This window comes from Drosophila subobscura, chromosome O, assembly GCF_008121235.1.
Source record: "Drosophila subobscura isolate 14011-0131.10 chromosome O, UCBerk_Dsub_1.0, whole genome shotgun sequence".
Lineage (NCBI taxonomy): Eukaryota > Metazoa > Arthropoda > Insecta > Diptera > Drosophilidae > Drosophila > Drosophila subobscura.
In genome coordinates, this window is record NC_048533.1 from 3479476 (window position 1) to 3507447 (window position 27972).

At 41.7% G+C, this 27972-nt stretch overlaps 1 protein-coding gene and 1 long non-coding RNA gene across 6 annotated transcripts in view; both read left to right on the forward strand.

The window, feature by feature from the left end:
• Positions 1–27972, forward strand: part of LOC117896626 (rho GTPase-activating protein gacF) — a 45511-nt gene continuing 17539 nt past the window's right edge. For 4 of the 5 annotated variants that reach the window (XM_034805063.1, XM_034805065.1, XM_034805066.1 and 1 more), the window contains exons 1-2: positions 1–524; positions 7807–9173. In XM_034805063.1, coding sequence (XP_034660954.1) covers positions 8294–9173 — 880 coding nt within the window. In that variant the 5' untranslated portion in view covers positions 1–524; positions 7807–8293. Of the gene's footprint in view, positions 525–7806; positions 9174–27972 lie in introns of those variants that run through there. The other variant, XM_034805068.1, reaches the window with a different exon arrangement.
• Positions 22258–27908, forward strand: LOC117896629. Its single transcript, XR_004649037.1, has 3 exons — positions 22258–22387; positions 27689–27691; positions 27897–27908. It is a non-coding gene; the product is annotated as an uncharacterized LOC117896629 (long non-coding RNA).

Genomic DNA, 27972 nt, shown 5'->3' on the forward strand with positions numbered 1-27972 from the left:
TGGATTCAGTCTCTGACTAGCGCCGGCCGAAGCGGCAACAAAAATACCAAAAGCGGAGGGTTCCGCAGTCGCAGTAGCACTCGAAGTCCGCCCGAATATATTATCCGCAGCAAACATTTTCGAATATTTGCGGAGCATTTTCATTATCCATCGATCGATCTACGCAACCATCCATCGCAGCGTGTTCGCGTTTTCGCGTCTTCTTCCGGTTTTCTCGCATTTTGTGAAAATTGTGTACTGTCCGCGAAGCTATCGAAACGGATGAAGGAAACAAATGCTCCATTTGGAGTAAAAGCCAATAGAAAATATTGAAAAAATATCGGAGTGTTGTGTCTGTTTCAAAAATGAGAAAATTGAAAGATTGCAAGAAAATTTTGAATTGTTGCTGCAATAAATAAGTTCTTGCAAATTGTTTAAAGTGTGCAAAGTGCAAGAAAAACCAACAACCCAACGCGTTAAAAATAAAGCATCGTAAAACTCACACAACAACAACAAAAAACTTAAGCGAAATAAACATAAAAAAGGTGCGTAAAAATAAATGTTACATAAGTTTGATTTTTTTTTTTGCTAGAAAAATGTTTGGAAATATTTGTAGAAATATTGCCAAATATTTTACATATTTGTTGAACCAATGACTTTTGAGTTCTCAGTGCCGTTTTAATTTTAAAAAATAATTAATATTCATTGGGGGGTACACCATACATATTTCTATATCTTTTTAGAAAAAATGTTTGCGTATACCATAAATAGTGCAAGTTCCTTGACTTTTCTTCTGCTTAATACAAATTGAAATAATTTTTGTGTGGATTTGGCATCTCGCCGAGTAATAAGTGTATTTAAATTATAAATGAACCATCCGCCTGCCAGGGGAAAGTAATTAAATAATGACTTATGCAAATATGAATCAAGTCCATCTCAAAAATCAGCAAAAACCAACAAACAAATGGCCGGCCCCGAAAGAGGAAATTGGCAGAAAAACAAATTTTTCTATTAGCCGGCTGCTAATTGGCACGAATTAGCTTCATATTTTTCAGATTTTTTGATTATATTTCAACACCTTTTGAAGAGACGTCCGGTATCTCGGATAACTTAATCCGAATGCACTCTAGCAATAAACAAATTAAATTTAATTTATCAAGTGACTGCGACTAAGTAGTTTTTCTCCGACTGCAGATTAAGCAAAATAAACTTAGTTTTTTTCGAAAAATAACAAACAAAAACAGAAAAATATTTGTGTGTAAAAAAACGACCTTAGGGTCACACACCTCTCCTCTTCAATAAAACCTGCAAATTTATATAAATTATTTATAGCAGATGGCAGTATCTGGTGTATCTTTCGCGGTGCGTATCTGTGCCTCTGTATCTGCAAACGCACGCAGGCGCTTTTAATCTCATTTGGCAAACTTTTATTTCACTTTTTTTCCCTTTCTTGCCTTTTTGTTGTTGTTTTTGGTTTTCTGTGCGCGTGCAGTTTTTTGTCCTATAAATTGGTCGCCTGCCTGCCGGGCGTTGACTGTTATCTAACACTGAGTGCCATTATCTAAGCTGTCTCTGTGTGTATCTGTGTGTCTGCGAATTTGCGTTGAGGCACGCATGTGTGTGCGTTGGGTTCAACAACTGCTAATCACATGCCGGGATCATAGTTTTGACAGCAGAAAAAGTATTGTGGGGCGGGTAGGGGCGTGGAGGAAAATGTTCTATAAAAATGAATGAATTGTGGGGCAAGAGCAGGTGATATCCTAGTTAATTAATGAGTCGCCTTCATCGAGTTCTTAAATAAGTTCAGAGTGGATTATTTATAGAAGCTATTAACGCTGAGGAATATATTTTGAGATTTTTTTTGGTAATTTATTTCGATCAAATTTTGTGTGCTTTTTAATTCTTTAATGATTTATTAGGAATATATGAATGTTTGAGTCTGATATTTATTCTAATATTTGGAATGCCTGACGTATTGCAGTACGCCTGCCCTTTAACCATTTCCCCAGCGACACACTTTCATTAGCGTAAAACAAAAAAACTTCCACCAAGGGCACACAAAAAAAGAGAAAAAAAATAGGAAGGCAAGTGAGTGATTAAATGTTTTAGTTTAGCCCACAAATTATTCGGACTACGTCAATGGGTGATCGACTAAGTGAAAAGTCGAACCATAAAATCTAGCCCATAAATAATTTTGTGCTGCCTCGCACAACAAAAACGAGAGTAGAGTAGAGGAGAGAATATTTAATAAGTTGTGTTTGGGAACTGTTTCAAATTAATTGAAATTGAAATTAAATTCATTTTTGGGCCATAAAATGAGAATCTGTCCCGAGAGACTGGCGTGTTTGCCGCTTGATTTGAGTTGCTGCCATAAAGCCCTGGCCAATCATCATCAAATATACTCGGACTCAGCATTCGTAGACGCAGTTCCATTCAGCATTTAGTTCTGGCTGGACGGATGGTTGGTGCGTTTGTTGGGTAACATTTCGCTTGGCCTTTGTGACACATTTACTCGCCCCTCAAATTGGGTGCTTGATTGATGGTTTCTGTTGAGGCAAGGCAAAGTTTAAAATATACAACGATCATAAGTCGGTAGATAAAGGCTTATCGCAGGTAAAACAAAAAAAAATACAAAATAATCATTTAATTTTATGGCCAGTGCGTAAATAGTTTTGGCCAAAAGGCGGCATGGAATGTGTAGCGAAAAGTAAAAGAAAAAACTAAAGTTAAAAGAAAAGAGGAAAAAAATGAGAAAAACTAAGAAAAAACACAATGGAAAAACAGAAAAATGCGGGAAAACTCGGTAAAAAAATGCAGCGTTTGTTTTAATGAAGCGTGAACACTAGACCACATAATGTGCGGCATACATTTTGAGGCGACAACATACTATGGTGCAGATACATATACACACACACGCACATACACATATGGCCACAGTTTTAGGTACACCCCTCAGGTTAAAAAAAAACAAACCTAAAACAAAACCAAAAAAAGAAAGAAAAAAAGAGAAAATAGTCGCTTATTTTCTTTAGGTTTGTTGTTGTTTTGGCTGCTTCTTTTTGGTGTTGCTGTTGTTTGACGCAATTTAAAAATATCCTAGACGCAATTGCTGTTGTAGTTTTTGTTGCTTTTTAGAGTCTCTGCTGTCACATTACTAATACGACGCGTTGTCTTTGAATTTTTGGTTTGTCTTTTTTTCCCTCTCTTAGTCTTTTTTTAAATCTTTTTTATTTTAATTTTCGCACGTAAAGTGCGTGACTTTTAATTAGACTGCAATAAATGTGTGCGAGTTGTGTATGTGGGTGGGGGATGAGTGTGCTAATGGCCTGAGATACATGAGATACATTCGAGAACAGATAGAGATAAACATTCATGTGTTATGGAACTTGAAAGCGGATACTCTTACTGATGGTTTTATGTTGTGGTTTTTTATGTTTTCTTGAGATGTATTTGCCAGTAATAAATGTATGAAAATAGTCCACCTACAGATAATTTTGCCAGTGGCTTGGAGTATATTTTAGACAGATTTTTAGAGGCTTAGATAACGATGTTCTAGAGAATTAAAGATGGCAAGCTCGAGACATTTTTTGAACTTTTTTAGTAGACATTTTCCGCTGTAATTTTTATGTATTTTCTTCTGAAATTTTTAAACATATTTTAAGGAACATTTTTTAATATTTCTATAGCCTTTAAAGCTACCTTTTCAATTTTTTGTTGTGCACCCTTTAAATGTTGATTCATCATCGAGAGAAATCATTGAATCGTTCTTGTATCTATCAATAGACAAAGATACTCGGACTCTGCCAGCGATCGATTCATGTTCTCTGCTTGATTGTTGCGTGCAAATCGCTTGTATCTTCGAAATACATTTTCTTGTTTTTTTGTTTGATTTTTTGTCAATATCTCAAGCGACCGATATTTGCTTTGTTGTTTAGCATCCACCTCGCATCGCATGTGATTGAATGTCTTTCTCATCAGTGTAGCTGTGTGTATATGTGTGTGTCTGTTTGTGTGTGTGTCTGTCTCGTGCACTAAATATTTAAAATAGCTGCATCTTGAGTGGATTTCTTTAGCTGCTACCGTGGTTGTGGCTGTGGCTGCAATCCAATTGCTTCCGGTTCAAATCGATTACACAAAAGCGCCTCTGCCCCTCTTTGTTCCTGCCCCGCGGCAGTGCTTTCCCTGCCTTCCCCCTTGCTTCTCCTCAAGTATCTTATGCGTTGTTTTCCATACAAAATGAAGTGCACCATCGATTAGTGCATTCGTTGCGTTTCGTTCTGCAGCTTGTTTGAGTTATGTTTCGGTATCTTTTTTCATTCTCCACGCATACGCACAGAGCTCTTTGTTTTTCTAAAGAAAATTAATTGTTTTGTAAACACGTGAGTCGTCGTGAAGTAGGGGAAAATACCGCTCAGGGTAGGGGGATGCATAATGCTCTCAGTTTCGCAGATATACTCGTAACCGTACTCTTGGTAGAGATACATTCATCTATGGGCCATAAGCCAGTTGTCAGTGCACTGCCACCGCACATCAATCTTTGGCTGAGAGTATTCCCATAGAGTATTTTTCCTACAGCCCGAAAACAAGTATATTTATTCTCGTTCAATCTTGTGACAAGTGTCAACAAGCCGAAAAAAGAACGTCATCCAAAATGTATCTTCCGCTATAGATAGGTCGAAATATCATTTGTATCTACAGCTTTTCGCTTTCTGCTTGGCATTGAAATATTTTTCGTATTACCACATATGGTGTAGCTATTGTTACAACACAATTTTGTAAGGTTTATGGCAGAGTAACCACAGAAATCAACCCATCGAATGTCTGGGAATTTGTGGTCTTCTACTTCTGAGACTGATCAACTTTTAGCAAACGGTTTTGCCTGGGCTTAAACTTCCACAAAAATAAGAATAAATCATCTGCAACTAAAACGCATTAGATTTGATCAAAATGAAATAAACAATACGAATTTTAAGCAAAAAAATGAAATATATTAAAAAACCTTCACTTTCGAAACAAAATAAACGCAAACTGGTTTACATTTAATTTGCGATTGTTATCAAAATAGTAGGTATATCTAGTATTTATGCTAATGTGCCATAGCATATTTATTTTATTAGTCTATCAACAATTTTAGCTCAACTGTTATAATAAATTAGTTTCAAGCTGCGTAAAGGCACATTTGCATATGCAAACAAAAAATGAAAGAAAACGAATAAAAGCTTAAATAAAAATCACATAAAAATTAACATTTTTCAAGCAATGTAATAAATGTCCGTTGAGCGTGTTTCCCGCTTTTGTTTTTTGTTGTTTGTTTGATGTAAAAAAGGCAAGCAAGCGGTTGACGTGAACTAATTAAGTTGCGCAGCCCCCAGGCTTAGATTTATCGCCACCATCCCAACCCATAGATACTTTCCCAAAAGAGAGATACACATTCAAAAAGTAGCTAACCCATCTGTCTGTGACTGTCAAACGCATAAATTTGGCACTGAAAAACAAAAACAAAACACCCAAACATCCGAAAGAAGAAAAAACATAACGAAATTTGCTAATCAGTTTGTCGGGCAGCAGTTCAATGACTAGTCGGCATGCCTTCCCTGTCTCTACCTTCCCCCTTTTAAGCTGGCGTTGTCTGCGCCACAGATAGAGATACTTGTACCACTGCTAATTTGAATTTATGTTTAGGTTTTGCGGTGTGGTTTCATGATTTTTGGGTGACTTGTTGTCAAGCTGTTCGCGCAGAGCGACAAAAGATGATTTCGTTTCATTTATCAAATGGAATGCCGCGCAGAGCAAACAGTGGGATGGATGCAGGTGTAAAGTGGTCGAAATTAGGGGAAGGAAAATTTTGAAATATAAGAATGGAAAGTATTGGAAAATCACATTCAAATTTATGTTTTCATTTAAATATTTAAACAAATTATAGAAAAATTTGATGCATCTCCACAGTAGCTCTCTGCTTGAATTCTATTCTTAACCCACTGTGGCACACATTTTTATTATAAAATTAATTCATTCACGGACCAAAGATGCCGCCACACTTCTCCGGCCCATTCATTATTCAGCTTATTCTCTCTGGCTTTGAATATCGCGGATTTTTTATAATTGGGTGATTTGGACATTAATTTGATAGCCAGTCAGTGTTTGCCACTTAAAAATGGGTTAAGTGAATATCCAGTTTTATAACGGATATGCAATCAAGTCGCTAGTCAAATTATCTTGCCTCCCCTGGAAGTGTTAAACGCTGAAACCATCTATTATTACTCGAAGAGTACGTACCCCCAGGTGGAGTCGTCTCTTGACTTTCGCTTTCTCATCCATCAATAACTGTAATTATGGATCTGCTGTACATATTATGCGGTCCTAAACACACAGCTTTTCGTTATTAATTTTTTTTACGCTCATCATAATTTGTGCGACAGATGGAAGCGATCCGATCCGTTGGGGTGGGCAGACGGGAGTCGTAAAACCTAAAAATAAATTTGTAGGCTGCCACCCAAAGGTGTGATTTTTATGCGCCTATCTAGGGATTTTGGCTTATTTCCATCTTTGGGTTTATTTTTATACATATGTAGGTATCTTCTTCTTTTTGGGAGTCTCTTTTTTTTTGTGTTTTTAATGCTCTGCTGTCGCTGCTGTTGGATGTGGTGGCTGTGGCCTGCCCCTGCCCTTTTGCCTTAACCGAATTTAACATAAATTCTGCTGCTGCTGCTGCTGGTTCTCCTGGCATAAACAATGTCTTGAGAACCGGCCAAAATGTGTGCCAAGCCCCATGCATATATCTTTTATATATATAATCATATATCTGGGTGAAAGGGAAGCCTTTCTTTTGCTGACAAACTGGCAGAATATTTTGCAGATTTTTATATTACAAATTTATTTAAATTCTCAGATTTATGGCACTGTTTTTATGCCCTTTTTACGTCTCTAAATGCTGCCAACAATTTGGCGCGTTCTGTGAGCGTTTTAAAACGCCTAAAATGTACATGTATTTATGCATCTGTAACTTTGGCTGTCTCTGGCTGTAGGGCCATTGCATAACTGCGCCGACAGAAAGGACACGAAAGCAATTAACATTTTCTCTTATGAGTGGTGTCTGATTTGTTGTCCCTGCATTTGTTTGTTGTTTTTTTTGTCGCTTTTTGCACTTAAATGCTGCATAGAAAATGAAGCTGTGGCATGCCGCTGCTGCGTAGGTTTGCTGAACACGTGCCAAAAAGGCAGGCAGCAGCCACAGCCACAGACGCTGGGAGTCTAAGTGCAGTGGCAAACGTCACTCAGTCTTCGTCCCGCAGTGCCGCCTTAGTATCTTATAGATACAGATACAAATGCGGTCCTCTGCCGCTTCTTTTGGCTGCAGTTAGTGCGTGATTATTTTCAAATTCGACACAGTTTTGTGTCGCTGCCGACTGCGAATTGTATTTGTTGCTTTGGCGAAATTTTATTTTTAAACAATCTGCCTGTCGACAATCGTGCGAGTTTTCCCTCTCGTTTGGTGGCGGGGGGGAAAGTGTTTTCTTTTTTCTGCTTTTGCGTAACTGCTCCCTTTGGGCAGCAGCAGCGACGTTTCCACTTTATGTAACTTCTTGATGAGATACAATTGTATCTCTGAGCTAAAATAAATTGTGCCAGTTCCACACCACACTCCTCTCTGTAGGTCTTTTTTAGAGCTATTAATTAAAATGTCAAAAATTGTCTTAGAATTTATTTACCCAATTTTGGGCTTAAGTTACGCGGTGGCTGCGTATCCCGAGCCAACATTTTGTGACCTCTAATTAATTTGTATCTCAATCGATAATGTATCTCTTTTTTTGTGTTCTCTTTTTGCAGGCAGGAAGCGATGTGTATTGCTTCTGACATGACACGAAAGTCGTTGAAGATGATAAGATGCATTATCAGCGGGGAAGACGAAGATGAAGATCCGCAATTGAAAAGTGTTAAACGCGTTCACGATATGATAACCTAAGTTCCAATTGAAAAAATCATTCAAAACAGAAGAGAGAGAGACGCGACTCGACTCCAAAATAAACTCTACGAAAAAAAACATAAAAAACAACGAAACCAAAACGAAAGTAAAAAGGCAGCCAGGAAAACGGAAAAAAAAGAGATTTTTTTAAAAGCAAAGGGGCGTACGTACGTTTCTTATGTTTCAAGGGCGTGGCGCCCAAACAACAAACTATAAACAACCACGCAGAGAGAGCGAGAGAGAGGGGAGGAGCGAGGTGAACAAATTTCATATAAACATTGAGCGGAGAAGGGCAGAGAGCAGAGCGGGGAGCGAAAACTCTTGTGAAATTCCCTCAAGTTGTGATCTTTGATGCGAATAAACCTGCGCTTGGACTGGAGGGCCCTGGCGCTGCTGGGCGCCCTCCTTTCGTGTCTCATTGCCTGGCAGGGCTGTTTGGTATTTGCAATGCCAATGTCTATAACAACGATATCGAACCAACAAATAAACAACAACACAAACAACACGAAAAATACGAACAACAGCCATTCAAATAGTACTCGGTTTAGTAATAGTAATTATCTAAAAAGTGATCATAGTCGTAGTCAATTAGTGAGTGTAAATCAAACAAATCAAACAACAAATCAAAGTATTAATGCTGAATTTAATCAGAGTTTAAACATGCAAACAACTGCCATACAAACAACAGAAGAAACAACAACAACAACAACAACAGAAGGAGAACTAGAGTCCACATCACAATCCTATGAGCAGGAGCAAAAGCAGCAGGACGATGATGATGATCAGCAGCTGGAGCAGCCTGGGCTGGGTTTTGTCATCTCTGCGGCAGCAAGTGCCAGCGAACATTTGGCGGTGCTTTCACGCACCGAAAGAAGCATCAGACATCAGCAGAGGAAACATCATCATCCGGAGCAGCATCACCGTCTGCAGCAACAGCAGAAATCCCAACAGTCCCCATCAACGGCTGATAATAATAATTTCATTGGTTCGAAATCGAAAAGACTGAATAACTCTAGAAATAACCTAAACATAAATAGCAGTAACAGTAACAGTAACAGTAACGGTAACAATAGTCCCATCAACAATTTGGATCGCAATGAACGCTCCACTGTGCCACAATCGCATCTTGCATGGACTTCACGCAAGATTCAGTTGTACATCAAAAATCGCATACTCCAGCTGCTGCGCGACGGCACTGTCAATGGCACACAGGATGAACAGAGTGAATACAGTGAGTACCAATAATATCTTTCAAGTGTGCGCTGATTACTCACTTAGCTGCCACTTTTTTATTTTTATTTTTTGTGGACTAAATAAACAAGCAAATAAACTAATGTCTTATGGCATTACTCTCCTATGAAATATTTCGAATATTAGAAATAATACACGCCCACGCAGTCGTCCAAAGATATATGTACATGTAGTATATATGTATGTATGTGTGTATGTATGTTTGTATGTATGTATTGATTGTATAGTTGTAGCGCCCACAAGTTGAAAGTTCTCATAAAATGCTGTATAGAGGCCTCTGCGTAACACGCACCCAAAAAATCTGCCAAAAGAAATCTGAAGATGAAAGAATGAATGCTAGAGAGCTGAAGATTAAGACCAAAAGATGACCATGATAGAGGTGGATTTTTAAAGTAGAAATCATAGTGATTGCTAAAATATGTTGGGTGCTTTTGTTTGATATGTTTGATATGACATTCCATAGAAAAATATTTGTGACTGGCTAAAATCCATTTTTAATGCACGACTCCAAGGCACCTAAATATGCTTAAATATCAGCAACCTTATAGCACTCTCACCACAAACACCTTCTCCCGGCTGTTACATCCCTCACGCTGTAGTCTTATATACCCGCCTAATCCCCAGATGACCTGCCACAAATGCTAGATATTCTAGTTTTTTTTGGTGCCTCTGTTTATGTTGAGGATCATTAAGTTAGACACTTGATTTGGCAATACTTTGGACTATAGAGAGCCAAACCATAGGATATACGAATGGAGGAGCGATCGTTGTATTATTTGGCATATAAATTCTTTTTTGTGTGGAGCGGGCTAAGGGCATAAATCTTTTGCTTTAATGAACCGCTCGGCCTGATTACCTCAGTTCTCAGTTCTACCAGTCGCTGCCTCTGCCTCTCTCCCTCTCTCTGAGAAAATACATACCCGAATGACTCAGACACAAAGAAGTGTATGTAGAGGTCTCCTTCCCCCTCTTAATTGTGATTGTGATCATGATCAACGCCGACGATTTGCATAACTTTTTGTAAGCGAATTAATTTACGGCTGCATTTTCATTGACTTTTTTTATGTGGGCCAATTTGCAATCTCTGATAAGTAGCCACAAAAGAAAACAAAAACAAAAAACCAAAACCAAAACCAAAACTTGTTGTACAACATTGAGACATCAGGAGGCGGAGGCCAAAGAGAGAGATTGCCGCATAGATTGTATCCGGATTTTGTTTTACTCCGTCCCGACACCAGGAGTATCTCCTGAGCTTCGAGTTTCAGGTGTTAATTTGATTTTTGTCTAGATGTGCCACGCGATAATGCGACTAAAGTGCGATAAGATTGAAATTACTCTATAAAAGAGCTTTTTTATAAGGCCTCTTCCACCTGCACTGGTTGCATTCGAGATTCTCTCGATTATTTTTTCGGGCAAACCACTTTCACAAGCCACCGAAAATTCGGAGGCAAAGCCAAAGGCCCGAGCCATTTGTGTTTATTAGTGGCTAAGTGAGGGCTTTATGGCCTCTAAATTGTACAAAGTGCAACAAAATCACGCTCATGCCTCTCAAAGCTTCTGCTCTGGAGTGGGCCATAATATAATAAAGTTCTTTTTTCTATTTGGGCTATGGCCTTGATAGAAGAGAGATTGCTGCTGATATGGCACCTCACAAGAATTATGATGGGATGATCATGATAAAAGCGAAAGTGTGATGAAAGATTTTTGGTGGGAAATGTTTTGGGATTTCTATGAGGAAATTGTTGGGCAATGAGGGGATAAAATTCAAGTAAATGTTGGATTTTTTTGTGTACTTTTTTTTGGCAAGTTGAAAAGGCTGTTAAAGCAGCTAGCATACAGCGACAACTGGCTGTCAAAATATAGTTGTTTAAACTGCCTAAAAATGACCGAAATAAATGCATTTTTCATGCCGTCAACTTTAGATGTCAGCAGCACTTTGGGGCTCAACTTTGGCTCCACTTTGAGGGCTCTTTTTCAGCACCACTTTGAGCCACAATTTATGCTCAACTTTAGCGCCATATTTAGCTCCTTCTTTAGTACTTTCTTTAGCTCCTCTTTGAGCCTCATCTTTAGTCATATCCAAGCCTCCTCTTTAGCTCCATGATCCTCTCTTTTTGAACCAACTTCAAGGCTTGCTTGTGGAAGCCACAGCTTCATCTTGCGATCTTCAAGCAGAATCCATGTGGCACAGCCTCATCAACCAGTTGACCTCCAAAAGTCGGAGAGGTCTCAGACAGTGCAGAGGCTCAACTCCAGTTGCGGTTGCCACAAAAATTGCTGAAGCGGCTAACGGTGTTGGAGTGGCAAGGAGACCCCCGAAACCCGATCCCTTGGCATGGGGCGTGCATATTTTCATGATGATATATGGAGGAGAGTACTCGTACTCCACGTTCATCTACCGGCGGGCAGGCAGACACGGGCGGACATGGGCAGGGGACGGGGCACCAATTATGCGACTGATTTAGTGCGTGGTGCGATGCCATGGGATGCCATTGGATGCCAGAGAGGTGTGAAGTTGAGTGAAGTCCAAAAGTGAAGCTTGGAAGATGCTAAAAGCTTCCGACAGACTTTTTTGATAACTTAATTTACGGCACGTCGTGGCACGTTGATGAAGTGGCTCAGAGACCAAAGAGAGACTCGAAGTATTTGGCCAGCAAATACAAGATGCAAGTCGGGACTGGCTCTGGCTCTGGGTCTGGCATTTACTTTCACTGTCACTGTCTGTGACGCGAGGGTTCAGCGTGTTAATTGGCTATTTAAATACTAGATCTTAAACATTACAATTCATAATCAATGCAGAGGCTGTGACTAAATTGTTTTTCCAAATATTTAATGTCAAAAGTTGTCTTCGGGTTGGTAAAGGAAAGCGGCATCCAAAGAACTATTCTTTCACATCAAAAGGCGCCCTTTTTAATGGGTTTTTCTTAGCCCAAAATGCCTGTAAATTGATTCAGCAAATTGCATCAATGATAATCCCAGGAGATCATGATTAATATAGTCTCCCGAGTGGGAGATCGCATAAAACGGAAATTTCAACATGTTTAATTCCTCAGCGGAGAAGTCTATTATATCACTATTCTCACATAATACAATAAATTAATTTTACACAAACATTTTCATGCTCTAGCTACGTCACAGATAGAGATACAAATACAGCAACAGATACAGATACAAACAGTTTTCATGGTACAAGGAGGCTGCCTCTGTTGCTGCCTTTCTTGTGGCTAGACGGCGGCGGCAAACAAATTTATTGTAGAAATCTTTCAGCGCAGGAGGAAATGGTTGTGGCAGACTAGAGGGACTATTGTGATACTCTACGAAAATGAGTGAGGAAAGTGGAAGTGGGGAAAGAGCAAAGAGGTAATATAGGTGGGGTACGTTCTTCCAAGGAAGGATTGCAAACTCATTGCAACGCAAAGACAAAAGTCAAGCCCAGGGAGAAATTAAGGAGATTCTTTCTCCCAAACAACCGAAGAGTGCTGCTGCATGACGCGCCTACTTGTTTCGTGTAATTTTTATTGATCTTCTTTAACTAAATATTCCACATATATTCTGACTCATTTGGCACTCTGAGCAGCTCATGTTTATAGATTATGTCTTTTATATCTTCACCAAATGCTATCTTATCCCCGCATTCTTACTATCTGTTTCTGCACTTAAGCATTGCAAAAAGCAAATCTCTCTTTCCCCGAATCAAACTTCTTTACAATGCCAACAGACTCTGCTCCATCTAAAAGTTTACCATATTTTGGAGCACATGTACAACATTTTCATGGGGTAACTTCCGTGTCCGTGTGAGTTCTGGTGTGTGGGTGGCGTGTCGGACAGACGACAGACAGCAAGAGAGACACTAAGAAGACAACACTTGACGGGCTATTGTCAGCGAGGTGGGGCTCATCATCAGTCAGATAAATGGCAGGACTGGTATGGGTCTGGTGTGGCACCACCAGCAGTAGTACCAGAAGTGGTGCTGCTTTGTGGCCATTGGTGGTGTTGGTTCTGGGTGATTTATGCTGACGGAGACCTGCGAAAGTGTTTTGTTTTAGATAAGATTATGCTACGCATAGGAATAGATCTCTAGAGAGCGCAGAAAACATGGAGAGTGGCCCGCAGATTATGGCAGAGAGACGAAGGAACGCAATATGTCAAATGGATTTGCCGCATAGTTTTCTTTTTTTTTCTTTCCTACTTTTGGCGTGGGTAAGAGACACTTTTCCGGCAGCCAAGAGTTTTGTTTTGTTATTTTTAGACAGGTGGCAATGAACTGTATTTAAATGTGCTTCTGTGTGCTTCAGGCTCTCTCCCTCCTGTTATATAAAAAGGTCTAGGCCAGGTATTAGACACATATTTAGTACAAATTCGCTTACTTGCCACATTCATTATTGATCCAACCAGCAACATTGACAAGAAAAATGTTGAATTATGCGTAAAATGCGTAAAAAAAAAGAAAAGAAAACGTTTTGGTAAACGGCCCCCGAAGTGGATGGTTTATGATCTCGGCCCTCCTATATAAATTATAATGATTAATGACATTTTGCACGCAGATCTCTGCCACAATCTCTGCCGTGGCTGTCGTTCCTGCTGCTGTGGTTATTGGCGTTGTTTTACAATCATTTTTACAAGCAATTCATTTTCACCCAAAAAGACGGCGATCGCGGTTCGGGGCAGCAACAACAACAAAAATGGAACGTTGCCCAGTGGCACAGAAAAATAATCAACCAAATGGCCACCGACTGGAATGAGACATGTAACTTAGGAGTTTTACAATAAAAATAAAAATAATGCAGGTTGGTCGAGATACGGGGCGTATGCGGAATATGAGAGGGAAGCTTTAATGATTTTAAACGAAATGTAAAATGGGTTGATGTGGTTAAAATGTGGAACTGAATGGTATGAATTCCATAAGAATTTCACAGACTTGTAGGCCTTTCCTGAAGACTTATTCCAGCATTACAAAAAAAACACCAAAAGATCATCCATTTTTCTTTTGGATACAGACTTTTCACGACGCTTCCAACTATTCCCTAACAAATAAATCCATCAAAGATCCAAATGGCAAACACAGACTTTCTTTACACAGTCGGACATGCCGACAATGCCACTTTACACACATCATTTACTCCCATTTTTTGTGAGTGTTTTCTTCGTTTGGTTTCGTTTCGTTTGCTTTTGGGTTTTGGTCGTTTCGAAATGTGGGGGGTTCGCATGACGGCGTGATATTTTTACCAGATATCTGCCAGTCCGTACGAGAATATATATATCAATGCTCTATAGACAGTCCATACCGACACGTTCATGGTCATTTGAGTCGTAAATCTCTCACTCGCTCTTGCTCTTTGTGGGGCCCCCAGACACGCGTCTCTCATGCTCGTAGAAGAGACAGAAGGGAAACCTACAAAAAATTTGGGTTACCATGGAAATTGGAAGAGTTTGAATAGAAGGCCTACAGCAGAGTCGGTAAGGGAGCGGGAGGCAGTCCAAAACAAGTGCCAAAACATTCGAAAACAACTGAAAAACTGGATCAATTTATTAATGCACTTTGCATTTTGCGTTGGCGATTTTTACACGATTTTTCCCCAATGGTAATTCCAACCGGATTTCGTGCAAATCAAGTGATTAATTCACATTACAATTCGTAGATTTGTGTCCTCTGGTTATTTCACAAACACCTTCGGGCTTAGGCTTAGGCCTACACCATAGATTTCCCCCATCCAATGTGCCAGACACAATCATAAATATCATATCGTAGTTTGTTATCTCTGTTGTTTGTTGGGTCTCTAAAACTGTGTCACCTACTCCACAAAAAGTAGGTCTGGCCTCTCTCTCTCTCTCCTTCTGTGCCTCGTTGCTGGGGGGATTATAAATTAATTGCACTGTAATTGCCAATTGCTCGGACAATCGTAAATCTCAAGAAAAAAAGACGAATAAGAGCAGCAGAGGCAGCAGGCGGCAGCGATAGCCAATTGATAAGAGAGTCTGTGGGTGGGGAGCAGAGCAGGTGAACCAACGCTGGAGAAGGTATGGGCATTTTTGAGTGAACTTCGATGGGAGATGGAATAGCTTTTGAAGCAAAACGTTTCATGTGAGATTATAGATGAAATCAGCGGAGAGAGAGCTCTCTGGGAAGACCTCATGGACTGGGCAGTCTCGTTCCAAAAGAGACTACAAAGACGATCCTTAAATATTTGTAAGGTCCTTTAAAACAAGGAATAAACTTAAGTATTGATTCTTTATCCAAGAGTTTCTCTCTTTCCCTAGGCATATTTATGATTGCTTAAATCGAAATGTTTGTTTATTCCAGTCCGAAAAGTTTATTTGTTCTCTTTCTGTAGTTGTGCTCTTTCACAGCTACAAGTGCCGACAGATTATGATTGAAAGTGAATGTGATGTACAAATGAGGTAAACCACAAAAAAGTTCTTTGATGGGCAAACTGATGATTAAGTTTCCAAACTTGCACTGCCCAAAGTTACCTGAAAAATACTCCACTTCAAACATTATAACCCCAGAGCTGCACAAACTCCAAAAACTATCTCTGCCTCCCCCTCTGTAGATAGATATTTAAGCACATTTTGGTAGCAATCAAAGTCTTAAAAGTGAGTTTTGACGAGAGTCTCAAGGAATTATTTTTTTCTCTGCCTCTGTTTCTGTGTGTGCGCGCGCGCAAGTCGCAAACAATTTATTAGCAACAATTTGTGGACTTGTAAATGACATATTAATGATCATAGTATTACAGCAGATCCCACAACCAGCAAGAGGCAGGCAGCAAACAGTGCCACATGCATACAAAATACACAAAAAAAAGAGAGAGAGAGAGGAGAGAGCAAAGTATTTCAATTAGCAAGCGACGTACCGGAGTGGCATTATGAATCCGGTTTGAAACGAAAGCCGCGACATGGCTCTCCCATGAGAGCTCTCTTATGGCTCTCCTTGGATTGCATACTCCTTGCCCGATCTGTAATATATTGTATATGTGTACCTCGTATATATATTGTATGGCCTGTTCGCACTTAATAGCTCAAGTTTACAGAGTCATCGACAAATTGCCGGGCTAATCTCGCACACAGTTTTTGCATGCCACAAGCGTGGGTTTCTCTTTCTCTCTCTCTCTCTCTCTCTGTCACGCTCGCTCCTTAATATGCACGACTATCGATGGCCATAAACAATTTTAGAGCGGGGGGGCGGGGACAACTTCACATACTTGTATCTGTGGCTACTGGCAACCCGCTTGGGTTAAGTGCGTGTGCAATTTCCATAGATAAAAGAGAGCGAAGAGCGGGGGTTTTGTTTCGTCTTTTTGGTGTAAAATAGATTTAACTCTAAAAATGACTTCCGTTGGAAAAAGTGAAAAGCGAGGAGCAAGCACAGTACGATGGACGCACGACTAATGGCTGCAACGATATCTTGCAGATACATTTCGTGGCGGTGCCGGTGCCGGTGGCAGTGGCAGTAGCAGTGTGCCGCTGGCGGTGCCGCCTTGTGTCTTACAAGTAGGAAGTGAACCCAATTGAGGTGATGACACACACAACATGGAGAGCAGAGCAGGGAGGACTGGGAAGAGAGTAGCGGAGTAGTCCCAGTGCGTGCCGATGTTATGCAGTGTATACAAAAAATTCTAACAGTGCCATCGAGGGTGGAGACACGGGCACGGGACACGGGGCATGTGTCTGTCTGTTTGAGCGGCTGGGCCATTGACTCGTTTGCGGCTCTGCTGTTCGCTCCTGCCTGCTGCTTTATTTAAACTAATTGACGCCAACGGGTTGCCCATGGATTGCCACGGGTTGCCCATGGGTTGCAAGGTGTGCGGGTGCCAGACAGCCAGCCAGCCAGCCAGCCAGCGTCGAAGGTGCAATTGGAAAAGTGTCAATTGTTTGGCTGCGGCTCTCCACCGCCGAGGAGCGTTCCAATTGATGAGCCACAGCTTCCCTACCCCAGCCCCTCTCCCGCAACCGAACAATGAGTTTCAATTAGTATCTATGACGGGATTATCCAGCCATGGCATTCCTTTCCTCGCTGTAGTTGGACCTGAAGCTTGGATGATGTTCTGCGCAATGAGGAAGTCTGAATGGCTTTCTGATTGAACTGAATGGAGCCCTCACATGGCAAGGCGTGTTATGAGCTGAAAAAAATAGGTTTGAGCAAATGCAGAGGAGTGTTTGGAATGGAATATACCGCGTAGCTACTTGCCTTTATTGGTTATTGATTTATACTCTCCTGAATCCTGAAAATGTTGCTTTATATAGGAGCTCACTAAGTGGGAGTTCTGTAGGTTGATAATTGTGGTATCCTACCCCTTACATCTCTCCTATAGCCTGCCCGTCCTAATCTCTCTTCTCCCCAATTTACTGCCCATTTCCAAAGAACCTCTTTCAATGCACCACAAATTCCATGCAATATTTGCCCATAATTTTTCTTCCGCATATCTCTACGAACATGCAGAACATCTCGCCGCGTCTTTGGCGGCCACAGATTGTGATACTAATTAACACATTCAAATGATGGCGGTGATGATGATGATGATGAGCGGGTGCTTATGGCCAACTCAAAGCTCTTTATGAGAGCACTTTTTCGTCGAAGATCAAACACTTTTCACAAAAGATGCGGGCGGCAGACAGAGCCAGACATGCCACACAAAAATGTTTCCTTGGCAGCTCAATTTTATGAGCGCCACTAAAAGTGCTAAAAGAACCAACCAAGTCTGCGATGGAAGACTCTTTTCTGCCTCATCTGTTTGTTTTCAATGGCATTTCTTTTTGGTCAATAGAAGGAAGCAACGCCTCATGGGATTCGCAAACGAGCTTGCTAATTGCCCACGGGAGGAGCTGAGCCAGAGATCTTTCCCAGATCTGTATTATTTACACACAGACGAATACACGGAAGATCAGCAGCCATGGAGATACTCAGCCTGCTGGCTGCCTTGATTTTTATGGCCAATTTTAATGCAATTGCATAATGAGGCTCTGCTGCTTACCCAGTGACCCACAAATTGGACGACTCGAAAGACTTTCATAAAAAAAAAGAGTGGGGAAAAAGACCACCCACTTTGTGCTGGGGCAGGGGACAGCAGCAGCAGCAGCAGGGGACGACAATAAATTTTAAACGTTCAATTGAAAGTGCTCTTCAAAGCGCCCCAAGGGGCATGCAACTTGTTAACTTGTTCAACAGTTTTTTGCGTTGACTTTTTCCCTGTTGGGGAACTTGTTCTTCTTTTTAGTCTTTCTCCTTGTCTCGATTACTTCATTATTTGCTTTGGTGCCTGCACTGATTGACCCATTTATCAGAGAGAATGAAACTACCCGTGAGGCTGTGCATTTATGAATGATAATTCAGATGCTGGACACGGACGGACAGACAGCCGGACAGTTTCCATTAGCATTCTACAATGTAAAGTAATACGAAAAAAAATCAAGTCGCCCACCCAAAAATCGTGACCACTCCACCGACTGACTGTTTGTGCATGAATGGAAGATATCACATATCGGGGGCTTAATAAAAATTGCATAATTCTGGTCATAGACATTAAATTTATGGCCATGCCTCAGTCGCCTCCTCCTGCCCTGCCACTGCGGCCACTGTGGCCGAGCATTGTTGCATTTTATTTTTGACAGATTGTTGACAAATGCCAAGTGGAGTTCGTTTCGTTTCGTTTTGGTTTGGTTTGTATTGTTGGGGTGCTATATGCTAATTACCTTTGCAATATCTCTCTGACAGTCGCTGTGACAGTTTATCCGACTACCGCACACGACTCCCACGCAGACGGACAGCCAGCAAGACAGACAGATGAGAGACCCGAGACCCCGAGACACTTGTGATCTATGGGAAATGCCTCTATGGCCCCGCCCTCTCGCGGGATTCGGATTCAAAATGTTGTCGTTGCCGTGTGCCAAATTAGCAGCGATCGCAGGAGAAGTGGGAGAACTGCTAATAGATTGGAAGTCTCAAAAGAATGTGATCTGAGGTGATCTGTCAAAGGCCCTTAGAGCTCAAGGGGAAAGTGATTTTTGGTGCTGAGGGGAATGCAATAGCAAGATCAAAGTGAGATTGCCATCAACCTGGCTGTGTTTTTTTGGGATGCATTAAGAAGCTATAGATCTTTGATCGTGAAGATCACTAATCAAGAAGTCAATATTGAATAGTATAAGAAAAATTCACTCACTAACTAGCGAAAATAATATTTCTAATGATCACTGATGACCGTTAAAGGTAATATTCATTACCAAAAATTATCATGAACTTATGAGATCAGCAGCTGTATCAAAGATCATTGATCAATTATTTCATTGATGATCCCTACCTGGAAAATCGTTAATAGAGCACTTTCTAAAGCATCTTTTGATGATCTCATGATCACTGTTACAGCTAATTTGTGATCCTAGTGCGCTGATCACCTTAATTTATTGTCTTCCGATCGTTTTTTGGTTTATCCCAGATATAAGTTAACAATTTCGATTCCTTAATGCTGATGTTCACACTCTTTGGATGATCTTTTCATATCTAAAGGGATTTACAGCGATCTTCAGCCATCTCCAGCACTCTCTCTAAAAGAAAAACCAAACAAATTCCCTTCAAGAAGCCACTGATTAAGTGAATTATAGAAATGAAATCATTACAAGTAAGAGCTTCTTTTGTGTGAGTTATCCCCTTAAGTGGCACGGCACTGCTGTAACCCATAATCCAGTGCACTTAATCACCATTCATGCAGCATTGCAGAGGAGCATAGCAGCAGCACTCAACGCTGCTTGACATTAGCACGAGCCACACGAGCCACCCGCATTACTGGAGCAGCATCTTTCCCCTTTTGGCTTTCATAATCGCAGTCCTAAGCACTCGAAATAGTCTTTTATTTGTGTGTATATTTATTCGGTGTATTTTGTAGCTACAGAGCGCTGCATAGTTCCTTTAGCCGTGGGTGGCTGCCAGCTGCCGCAGCTCTTTTGTAATACGCACAGGGTAAATTGATGTACTTACGGGCAGAAGATCAGTTAAAGTATTAAAAACTATTTGGTAGCTCCGTCCGAGCGCCATGGGTGTCGATTGAGGCAGACACACACAGATGATTGCAGATTGTAGATTGTACACCGAACTGTAGAGATCTGTAGATCAGTTCACCATAGGGGAAGCTGCTACTCTGCGGCGTGCTGAAAGCTCCAGCATCAATCAGCTGATGTTTTCCCCTCTTTTTGGGCCTGCCTTTTAATTGCTTTGAAATTCTCTCTTGCTGGACAGGCTGTGCAGATAGTGATCTGTGGAATCGAACGGTGCTTTGATTAGATTCAATTCGAATGCCCAAATGCCAAAACCCCGCACACCACACACCACACCGCTGTCATGCTTGCCCGCTTTTCCATTCATTTTAGATACAATTTTATTTCTGATTGAGATTGAGCGAGCTGCCCGAGATGCTCCTCCGATGTCCGTTGCCCGTTGTCCGGGCTACCCGTTTGTCCAGTGTGTTGATGTGGCGCCTGTTCAACCTGTTGATTTGCTTATCAGCCCCGGAGAGCATGTTGCATGTTGGGGCCGGGCCAGGCCAGTCAGTGGCAGTGGCACATGGACAGTGGACACTGGACAGGCGGCGGCTTTCCACACTCAATGGTTGGTCATTGCCTATCGCAGGCATTACATCAGCAAAGCTGTCGATATTTACATAGTCTCCCCTCTCTCCCCCCTCTCACCACTCTCTCTCTCTCTCTTACTGTGTCTGTGCATTGCGATCTGGTAGATTGATTTGTATCTTGCGCGTCGTCTAATGAAGATAAATGCTCACGGATTGGCCCAATGCTCAAAGAGCTGGGCGGTCTCTAAACACTAATTGATATGACTATCAGACGGGGGCGGAGCGGGACGGTTCGTTGCTGGGTGGTTGCCTAAACCGATCATTGAATTTATTTAATCAATTACTTTCTTTTTAGTGGGCAGACAGGTGTGCCCCCAGCAGGCGAGTGTCGTGTTGTTTGAAGTTTGTTTGCCCCTCGGTCTGTACCTTTATTTGAAGCATTTCCTTATTTGAATTTTGCTTAATTTTAGTGGGATTTTAGTGTGTTTTTAGTGGAAATGTTGTGCAAATTATGGCAGTTAATTTTGTTATGGGTAAATGTTTATTTGCGACGTGTTGAGGGGAATGTAAAACCATTTAAAAAGCCTCCAAGGAAGAAAAATCGATGTATAAAGACAGGACATTGTGTTTTTTCATTCCTAAATACTTGCAGGAAAAATAAAAGTCAGTACTTGCTTGACCTATCCTGCAAATTCTTGAACTTTCATGATCCTAATTAGAGAAGAAATAGTTGAAAATCCTAAAGACTCTCCGTAATAATTTTAAAATTCAAATTTTAGCTCCGCTCAAACATTTTCCAACTATCCTAATCGAGAACACCCCTCTTTTGCCCCCGAAAAACCCCAATCCAATCGAAGATCAAGTTCATCAAGTTCCACTCTCTCTGCTCATCAGGCAATGAACCAACAAATTGGATTCCATTTTCACACTTTGGTTAAGTTAAAGACATCTGCTCCATATAATCTGTCAGATCAGCGGGGAATCGGAATCTGCCAGAGAGATATATCACGCGGTGCACCGTTACTTTGTGTGTGTGTGTGTTTCCCATGAAAAGTGATTTCTTCCAGCACACAAATCAAAAGGAAAAAGTGGAAATAAAATAGAGACAACTGCCACAGAGGCAAACGGACAACACGGCACACGCTATGTGGGCTGTGGGCCAGGTCTCATCTCAACTCAGATCCAGTCGTTTTAGCCATTGAGAACCCGCTAATAGAAAAAACACTTTGAGTAGAGGCCAAAAAGCGTTACAATTTCCAAAGGTGTGAAAATGTGCAAAATGCGCGAAAAAGAGGAATCTTCTGGAGCCCCTTCCAGCCTCTGTACAAGAAATTGCAATTTAAATGCCATAAATTAAAAGGAAAAGCGAAGATACACTCACAGAACACACCGCAGAGCACCAGAAAGTGGCATAAATAATGCCTGAGGGCCAAGGAATTGACGTCGACGTGCAAATGAAAATGAAAATTGAAATCGTAACGCGACAGGAAGGAGGCAGAAGGCAGGCAGCAAGGAGGCGATTTTTATCGCTGAGCTGGAAATCGCGGGCGCGAGTCGCGTCGTCTGGCCCTGCCCTGCCATGGCCTGCAAGTCGCCGACGGGGTGATAAATCTTTCTATTAGCCAAAACTGCGGGCCACGTAAGGCCAGAGCCAGAGCCAGAGCCAGACCCCGACCCTGAAGGCTCTACCAACCGATCGAGTGGAGAGTCGCATATCTCGAGTCTCGAGCCTGTGGCTGCAGCTTTGTTAGCGCCGCCGCCGACGCGACTATTCAGGCGATTTTAATCGCACCGCTGCATAATTTATAAATCCATTTTAATCAGCCGGAGCGAGAGCTGCAGCTCTGCAATTACTTTGTCTGCATTTTAAACTCTGTCTGGGGGGGAATGGCTAATGGAACATGGAATTGTTGCCACAGCGGGGCAGGTGTTCCTTCGAATGGTATCTCTCTGCGCTACGTGGTCTAGGTGTGTTAAATCCAGCTCCTCTGAACTCATTGAGTTGTCAGCGGTCGAAGGCGACTGCTGACTGCTGACTGCGACTTCATCTCCAAGTTGTCCATGATAAATAGCCGGCAATTATGTCCATGTCATCCGTTCGTAGTCTGCAGATTCGTTCGTACCCAATGCATACCCAGTGGATACTCCTCTGATATCCCCGCCCCACCTGATATGCTATATGGTACGCGGTATATATGCTAATTGAATAAACACGCCGACACACAAAAGAGTGCGCGAGAAAGCCGAGTGGAGTACTCGTACCATACCAGCCATAACAATGACTACATGTGTGCATATGTAGTTGTGTACCTTAAGTTATGCTCTGCAGAAATTGACACTAATCGGTAGACTAAATAGCGAGCAAAAAAAACCACACCAAAGAAGCAGCGACTTGCAGGCGTTTTTAAACGCGCGCGCGGTTTATGCTGCCAGAATGATGATGGGAATGGGATTCACGGCAAGTCAAGGTATGTATACTGTGGCTAGAGATATTGTTAAGAGTGTTGACAAATTTATAGATTTAAAATAAAGCAAACCAAAACGGTTTTAGCCGCGTTTTCATGAGCATTTTTAGCCGCGTTTTTGGCAGCGTTTTGGCAGCGGTCTTTTAAGCTGTTTTCATCGTTTTTACAGCGACTTTTTAGCATTTTTTGCTGCCAGTTTTTCCCTAGTCTCTCTCTGTCATTTCCTGCATATTTTTCAATTGAATAGCTATTGATCTTGGAGTTTTCTTTTGCCCTTATGAGCAGACCCCACACTAGGTCACTCTGTCACTCCGCGATGTCAATCGTTCAGCCAATCAAAATGCCTGCCTCTGCCCGCCACTTTGGTCTGTGTGTTAGGAGTCTGTATCGGGAATTGATTTCAATTTTCTCCCAGTGATCTGATGCCTTACTAACTTACTGGCAGCGCAGCGAGAGAGAGAGAGACAATAGCTATTTATTGAACGCGATTTATGCAAAAATATTGAGAATTGTATTTTTAAGTAAAGAAGTAAGAAAAAGTTTGCAGGGTCATTAACTGTGGACTCTGCGGCGGTCAAATTCATAAATCAGTGGGGAGAGATAGATAGATGAAGAGTAAGAGAGAGACAAGAATGCAGTTGTGAAGTTGTGAAGTTCTGCAGGGACTGTACCTCGATAAATTGATGATAGGCAGCTGCTGGTGGGTCGATGGATCCAGTGATGGGATGGGATGTTGCGATGGCGATCCATTGACTAATAGTGTTAGATTCAGCTATGGCCGATAAGCGTTTTGTTACAACACGAAGACGACGACACACAAACACATACAAACACACAGGAACGAGTGCTGCATGCACCAATTGCCATCAATTATGTTGATTAATAGTTTTCCTTTTATTTTTCGTTTTTATTTTTGCGCAGACGAGCCAGAACTGGTCCTATCAGGCTACTCTGGCTATAAATATATGTACGAAGATGGTGTCTATGGTATATTCGCACCACGCTTATCGGTTATTGATCGCACCTTATCGGCAGTACTAAAAGTTTTTGACTTCCGTTGGACTTTGGGCTGGGGAATACAATTTTTAAAGGGGTTTACTTTGGGTTGGGAGAATTTCTGCAGCTTCTTCTTATGGCTTACATTTCTGCCACCAGTGCGAAGTGCTGTAAGCTTTTTGTGTGCATTTTCTGAGCATTTTTCCCACATTTGTATCCATTAGATGCACAAACACAGACCCCACCCTGAGCAAAAGATGCCACAGACAGACAGCATAATTGGTACAGAAAGATACATTAATTGCGGCATGCAACATGTTGCTTGTTCACTGATTAGCTGTTGAGTTATTAAGCAAACACAAAGATATGGAGAGGCAGAGGCAGAGGCAGATGAAGATCTGATCTATCATTCAGAAATGTTGCAATCAGCAGTCAGGCGGAGTCTGTGTGGCATTTATGCAAACAAAGGTGCCACAGGGAGCGTGGAAAAGCGAACGTTGGTTGGACAAGGATTGACAGGCGGACAGGCGGACAGGCAGACAGCACATGCAGGAGAGAGCGAGGAAGACTGGGGACAGGCCACCACTTGACAAAGACAAAGCCAAAGCCAAAGCCAAACAAAGCTCAAAAGGTTTCATTTGCTTAATGTCAGGGTCTCTGCTCTGTCGCTTGGACTTGAACTGATTTATAATTGCGATATGTCTGTCTGTCTGTTCTTTGCAATGCGATACCCGCTGAGCGTTTGCGTATGAAACTTCTTTTTGCTTTTCTGCAAATAAATAAGCGCCTTAGTTGAGGCGATGACAGCGATTCGCGTCCGCTGTATAGGCGACAAGTGTGTAAATTGAAACCCATTTTGGTTTCACAGAGAGAGAGAGAGAGATGCCACAACCAGTACCAGATCGGACTCTAGATGGGTGTTAAAAGCGGGAAAGGGGAGCAGATCAGAAGGGGAGGACAAGCATCGATTGGACCACCGACTGTGACCGTGCCATTTAACAGCTACTAAAAAGCCAAGCGATCTCCCAGAGATCTTCAAGCTCCTGCCAACTCTCCATCTCATTCCTTCTCACACCAGACACAATGCTGCGGTCTCCTCCTCCTCATATGCTAAATGCTAAATGGAGTATCTCCCTCGTAATATAATAAAAACTTCTTCGCGTAGACTCTTTCCTTTCCTTTTTGTATTATTTTTATTGCTGCGCCGAAGTTTTCATGCCCTTCGATCGATTATTTTCCTAAGGAGAACTAAAACCCGTGGAAAACTTTGTGTAAACTATCAATGATAGAGGTCAAGAATAACAAGCAAACTATAATTAGCTGGATTAAATGGGGAATTAATTGATTTAATGGGTCTGAATGGCTAAATGGGGTACAAGGAATTAGGGGGAGTGTTGCTGTAGAAATGAATCAATAAAATTGACGCAGAATGCAGCAGAAGTAAAACAGACCCAAAAATGTCTCAAAATCATCTAAAAAATGTGACAATGCCACAGAGAACCTGTTCATAAGTGCAGCCAAAAGGCCCACAAACTCCTCTCCATAGCTAATATTTGCTCCTTCCGATCATACCCTTACCCGTCTGTCTGTCGCTTGAAACGGCGGCAAATAAAACGTAAAAATCAAAACAGGCAACAAAATATGCGTAATTATCGGCAGACTAGGCTTCAAGCTGGTAGCCATTCAGTTTGAGCCACAACTCTAGAGCCACCGAAGCGCAACGGGGATGGAGTTTGGAGTCCGAGACGGAGTACCCACAGGGCCTTTGTGTCTGGGCCGGCTGTTGTTGTTTTGTCGGGCATCCTGGCGCTAAACGCTAAACGAGACCTGCAAAGAGCCAACAATGCGATAAATTACCCGGCAGCTAATTTAAATGGCAACCGAATGGGGAATGGGTATGGCGGAGCCTGCTCGAACGTCTCGAAACCCAATCGAAACTAGATCTGATTAACTTTGATTTATCGTAGGTGGCAGGCAGCCAGTCGAAGTCGAAGTCTTGGCTAAATTTAGACAGGGTTTGGGCCTAGTTCTGGGCCTCAACTTCATTAGCGAGAGACGCGCGAGAAGACGACCCCGGTAGGACCTTTTTGAATTGAATTGTACGAGGAGGAGAGACTTCTGCCAAGGCGTGAGCTTGAGTAATCTGTGGGCGTTTGCCAGGCCACATTTTTGCACTTTGACTGCTGCTCAGGGATTGCCATTCCCCTCTTCTGTTCCTGCTATTCCTAGGCCAAGTTTAATGGCCTTGTTAGCGTTGTGTGTGTGTGTTTGTGTGTGCAACTTCCTCATGCAATTTGCATGCAAATCGTTGACATTACTTGGGAGGAGGATATGACTCCCTCACGACTCACAAGAGCAGCAGGCCTAGGCCCACACTCTCTTCCTCCTGCTCCTCATTTGCATGAAGATATAGAACGTGCCTAATGGGGAGTGTGCCTATGGGGGCGTGGCAACAAGAAAGGCTTGGGCTGTGGGGATATCTCTCTCTTTCTCTCTCTCTTTCTCACAAAAGTTCAATGCCATTCAATGTAGATTTTTTTTTTTTGCATGTTTTTCCCTCATAAATCGCATGCAAAATTCCATTACTCGTCGAGCAATTTGTCAGCTCTGATCTGCGAAATTGCAATTAAAGCCACTAAAACCCACAACAACAACAAGATCGAGTCGAAGAAGGCATAAATTAATTTTCGGTAGCAGTGCCAGTCCAGAGCATAAGTATTATTGGTTTTATCAGACGTTTTATACGGATTTTCTGTGGCATACGCACGCCAGTGTGGCGCCGCCGACATTGATCTTGGCACATGTTCGCCTTAATTAGACTCAAAATCTCAAGCAAAGAGGCAAATCCAAACAGGCCACAAGCGGGGGCAGGAAAGCCAACCATTAAAATGACAAAATACCACCAGAGAGCGATTTCAGTTTCAGTTTCAGGATGCTCCTGCGAGTGCACTCTGAGAAAAATCGGAGTGCTGAAATACAGCCAAAATATGAAATATAAGTTTAAGATATTTTGTAAATTTTTTTGATGTTTTGAGATTTTTTTATGAGAAATAATGTTGATCTTTTAAGGAAATCCTTCGGAAGAAAACTTTGGAAGGTAAACATATTTTTGAATGGATTTGATTTGGAGCTTATAAAAAAACAAAACCTTGCTCTAGAAACCTAGGATCTGTAATTTAAAACAGTTCTGTAATTTATTTATATTTCACTTCCTTTAAAAATCATTCTTTCCGTTCTTTAATGATAGATTTTTGAATATTTTCTGAACATTTCTGCCTCATGCAGTTCTCAAAAATATTTTTTAATAGTGCAAGATAGTCTGCAGCATCAGGAACTCCAGTGTTTGTTGTTAAATTTTCTCCCAGTGCATCCTTTACCTGTGCTGTGCTGCTTTTGGTGGCTGTCTGTTTTGCGCGTTTTCCGTTTCATTTGTCATGGCATTTACGAGTACAACTTGTTTCTCAACACTTTTTAATCAGGCAGTGGACAAACGAACAGTTAAGGTCGTCGGGCGGATCACATTAATTACACAAAGAGCAGGGCCAGTCAGCACCAAGACACGTAGCCACCATTAAGAGGAGAGCCTGTGAAACTGACTCGGCATCGGAATCTGAATCAGATCTTTGGGCTTGGGATCCGGCAAAACGATCTGCTTTTGCATGCTAATGAAAGCAACACTTCGAGCAGGGCAGGAGGAGGAGGTACTACTCCGCAGCTCATCCAATTAGCTGATTGTGGTACGTGTTTTGGCAATGGCAACGCA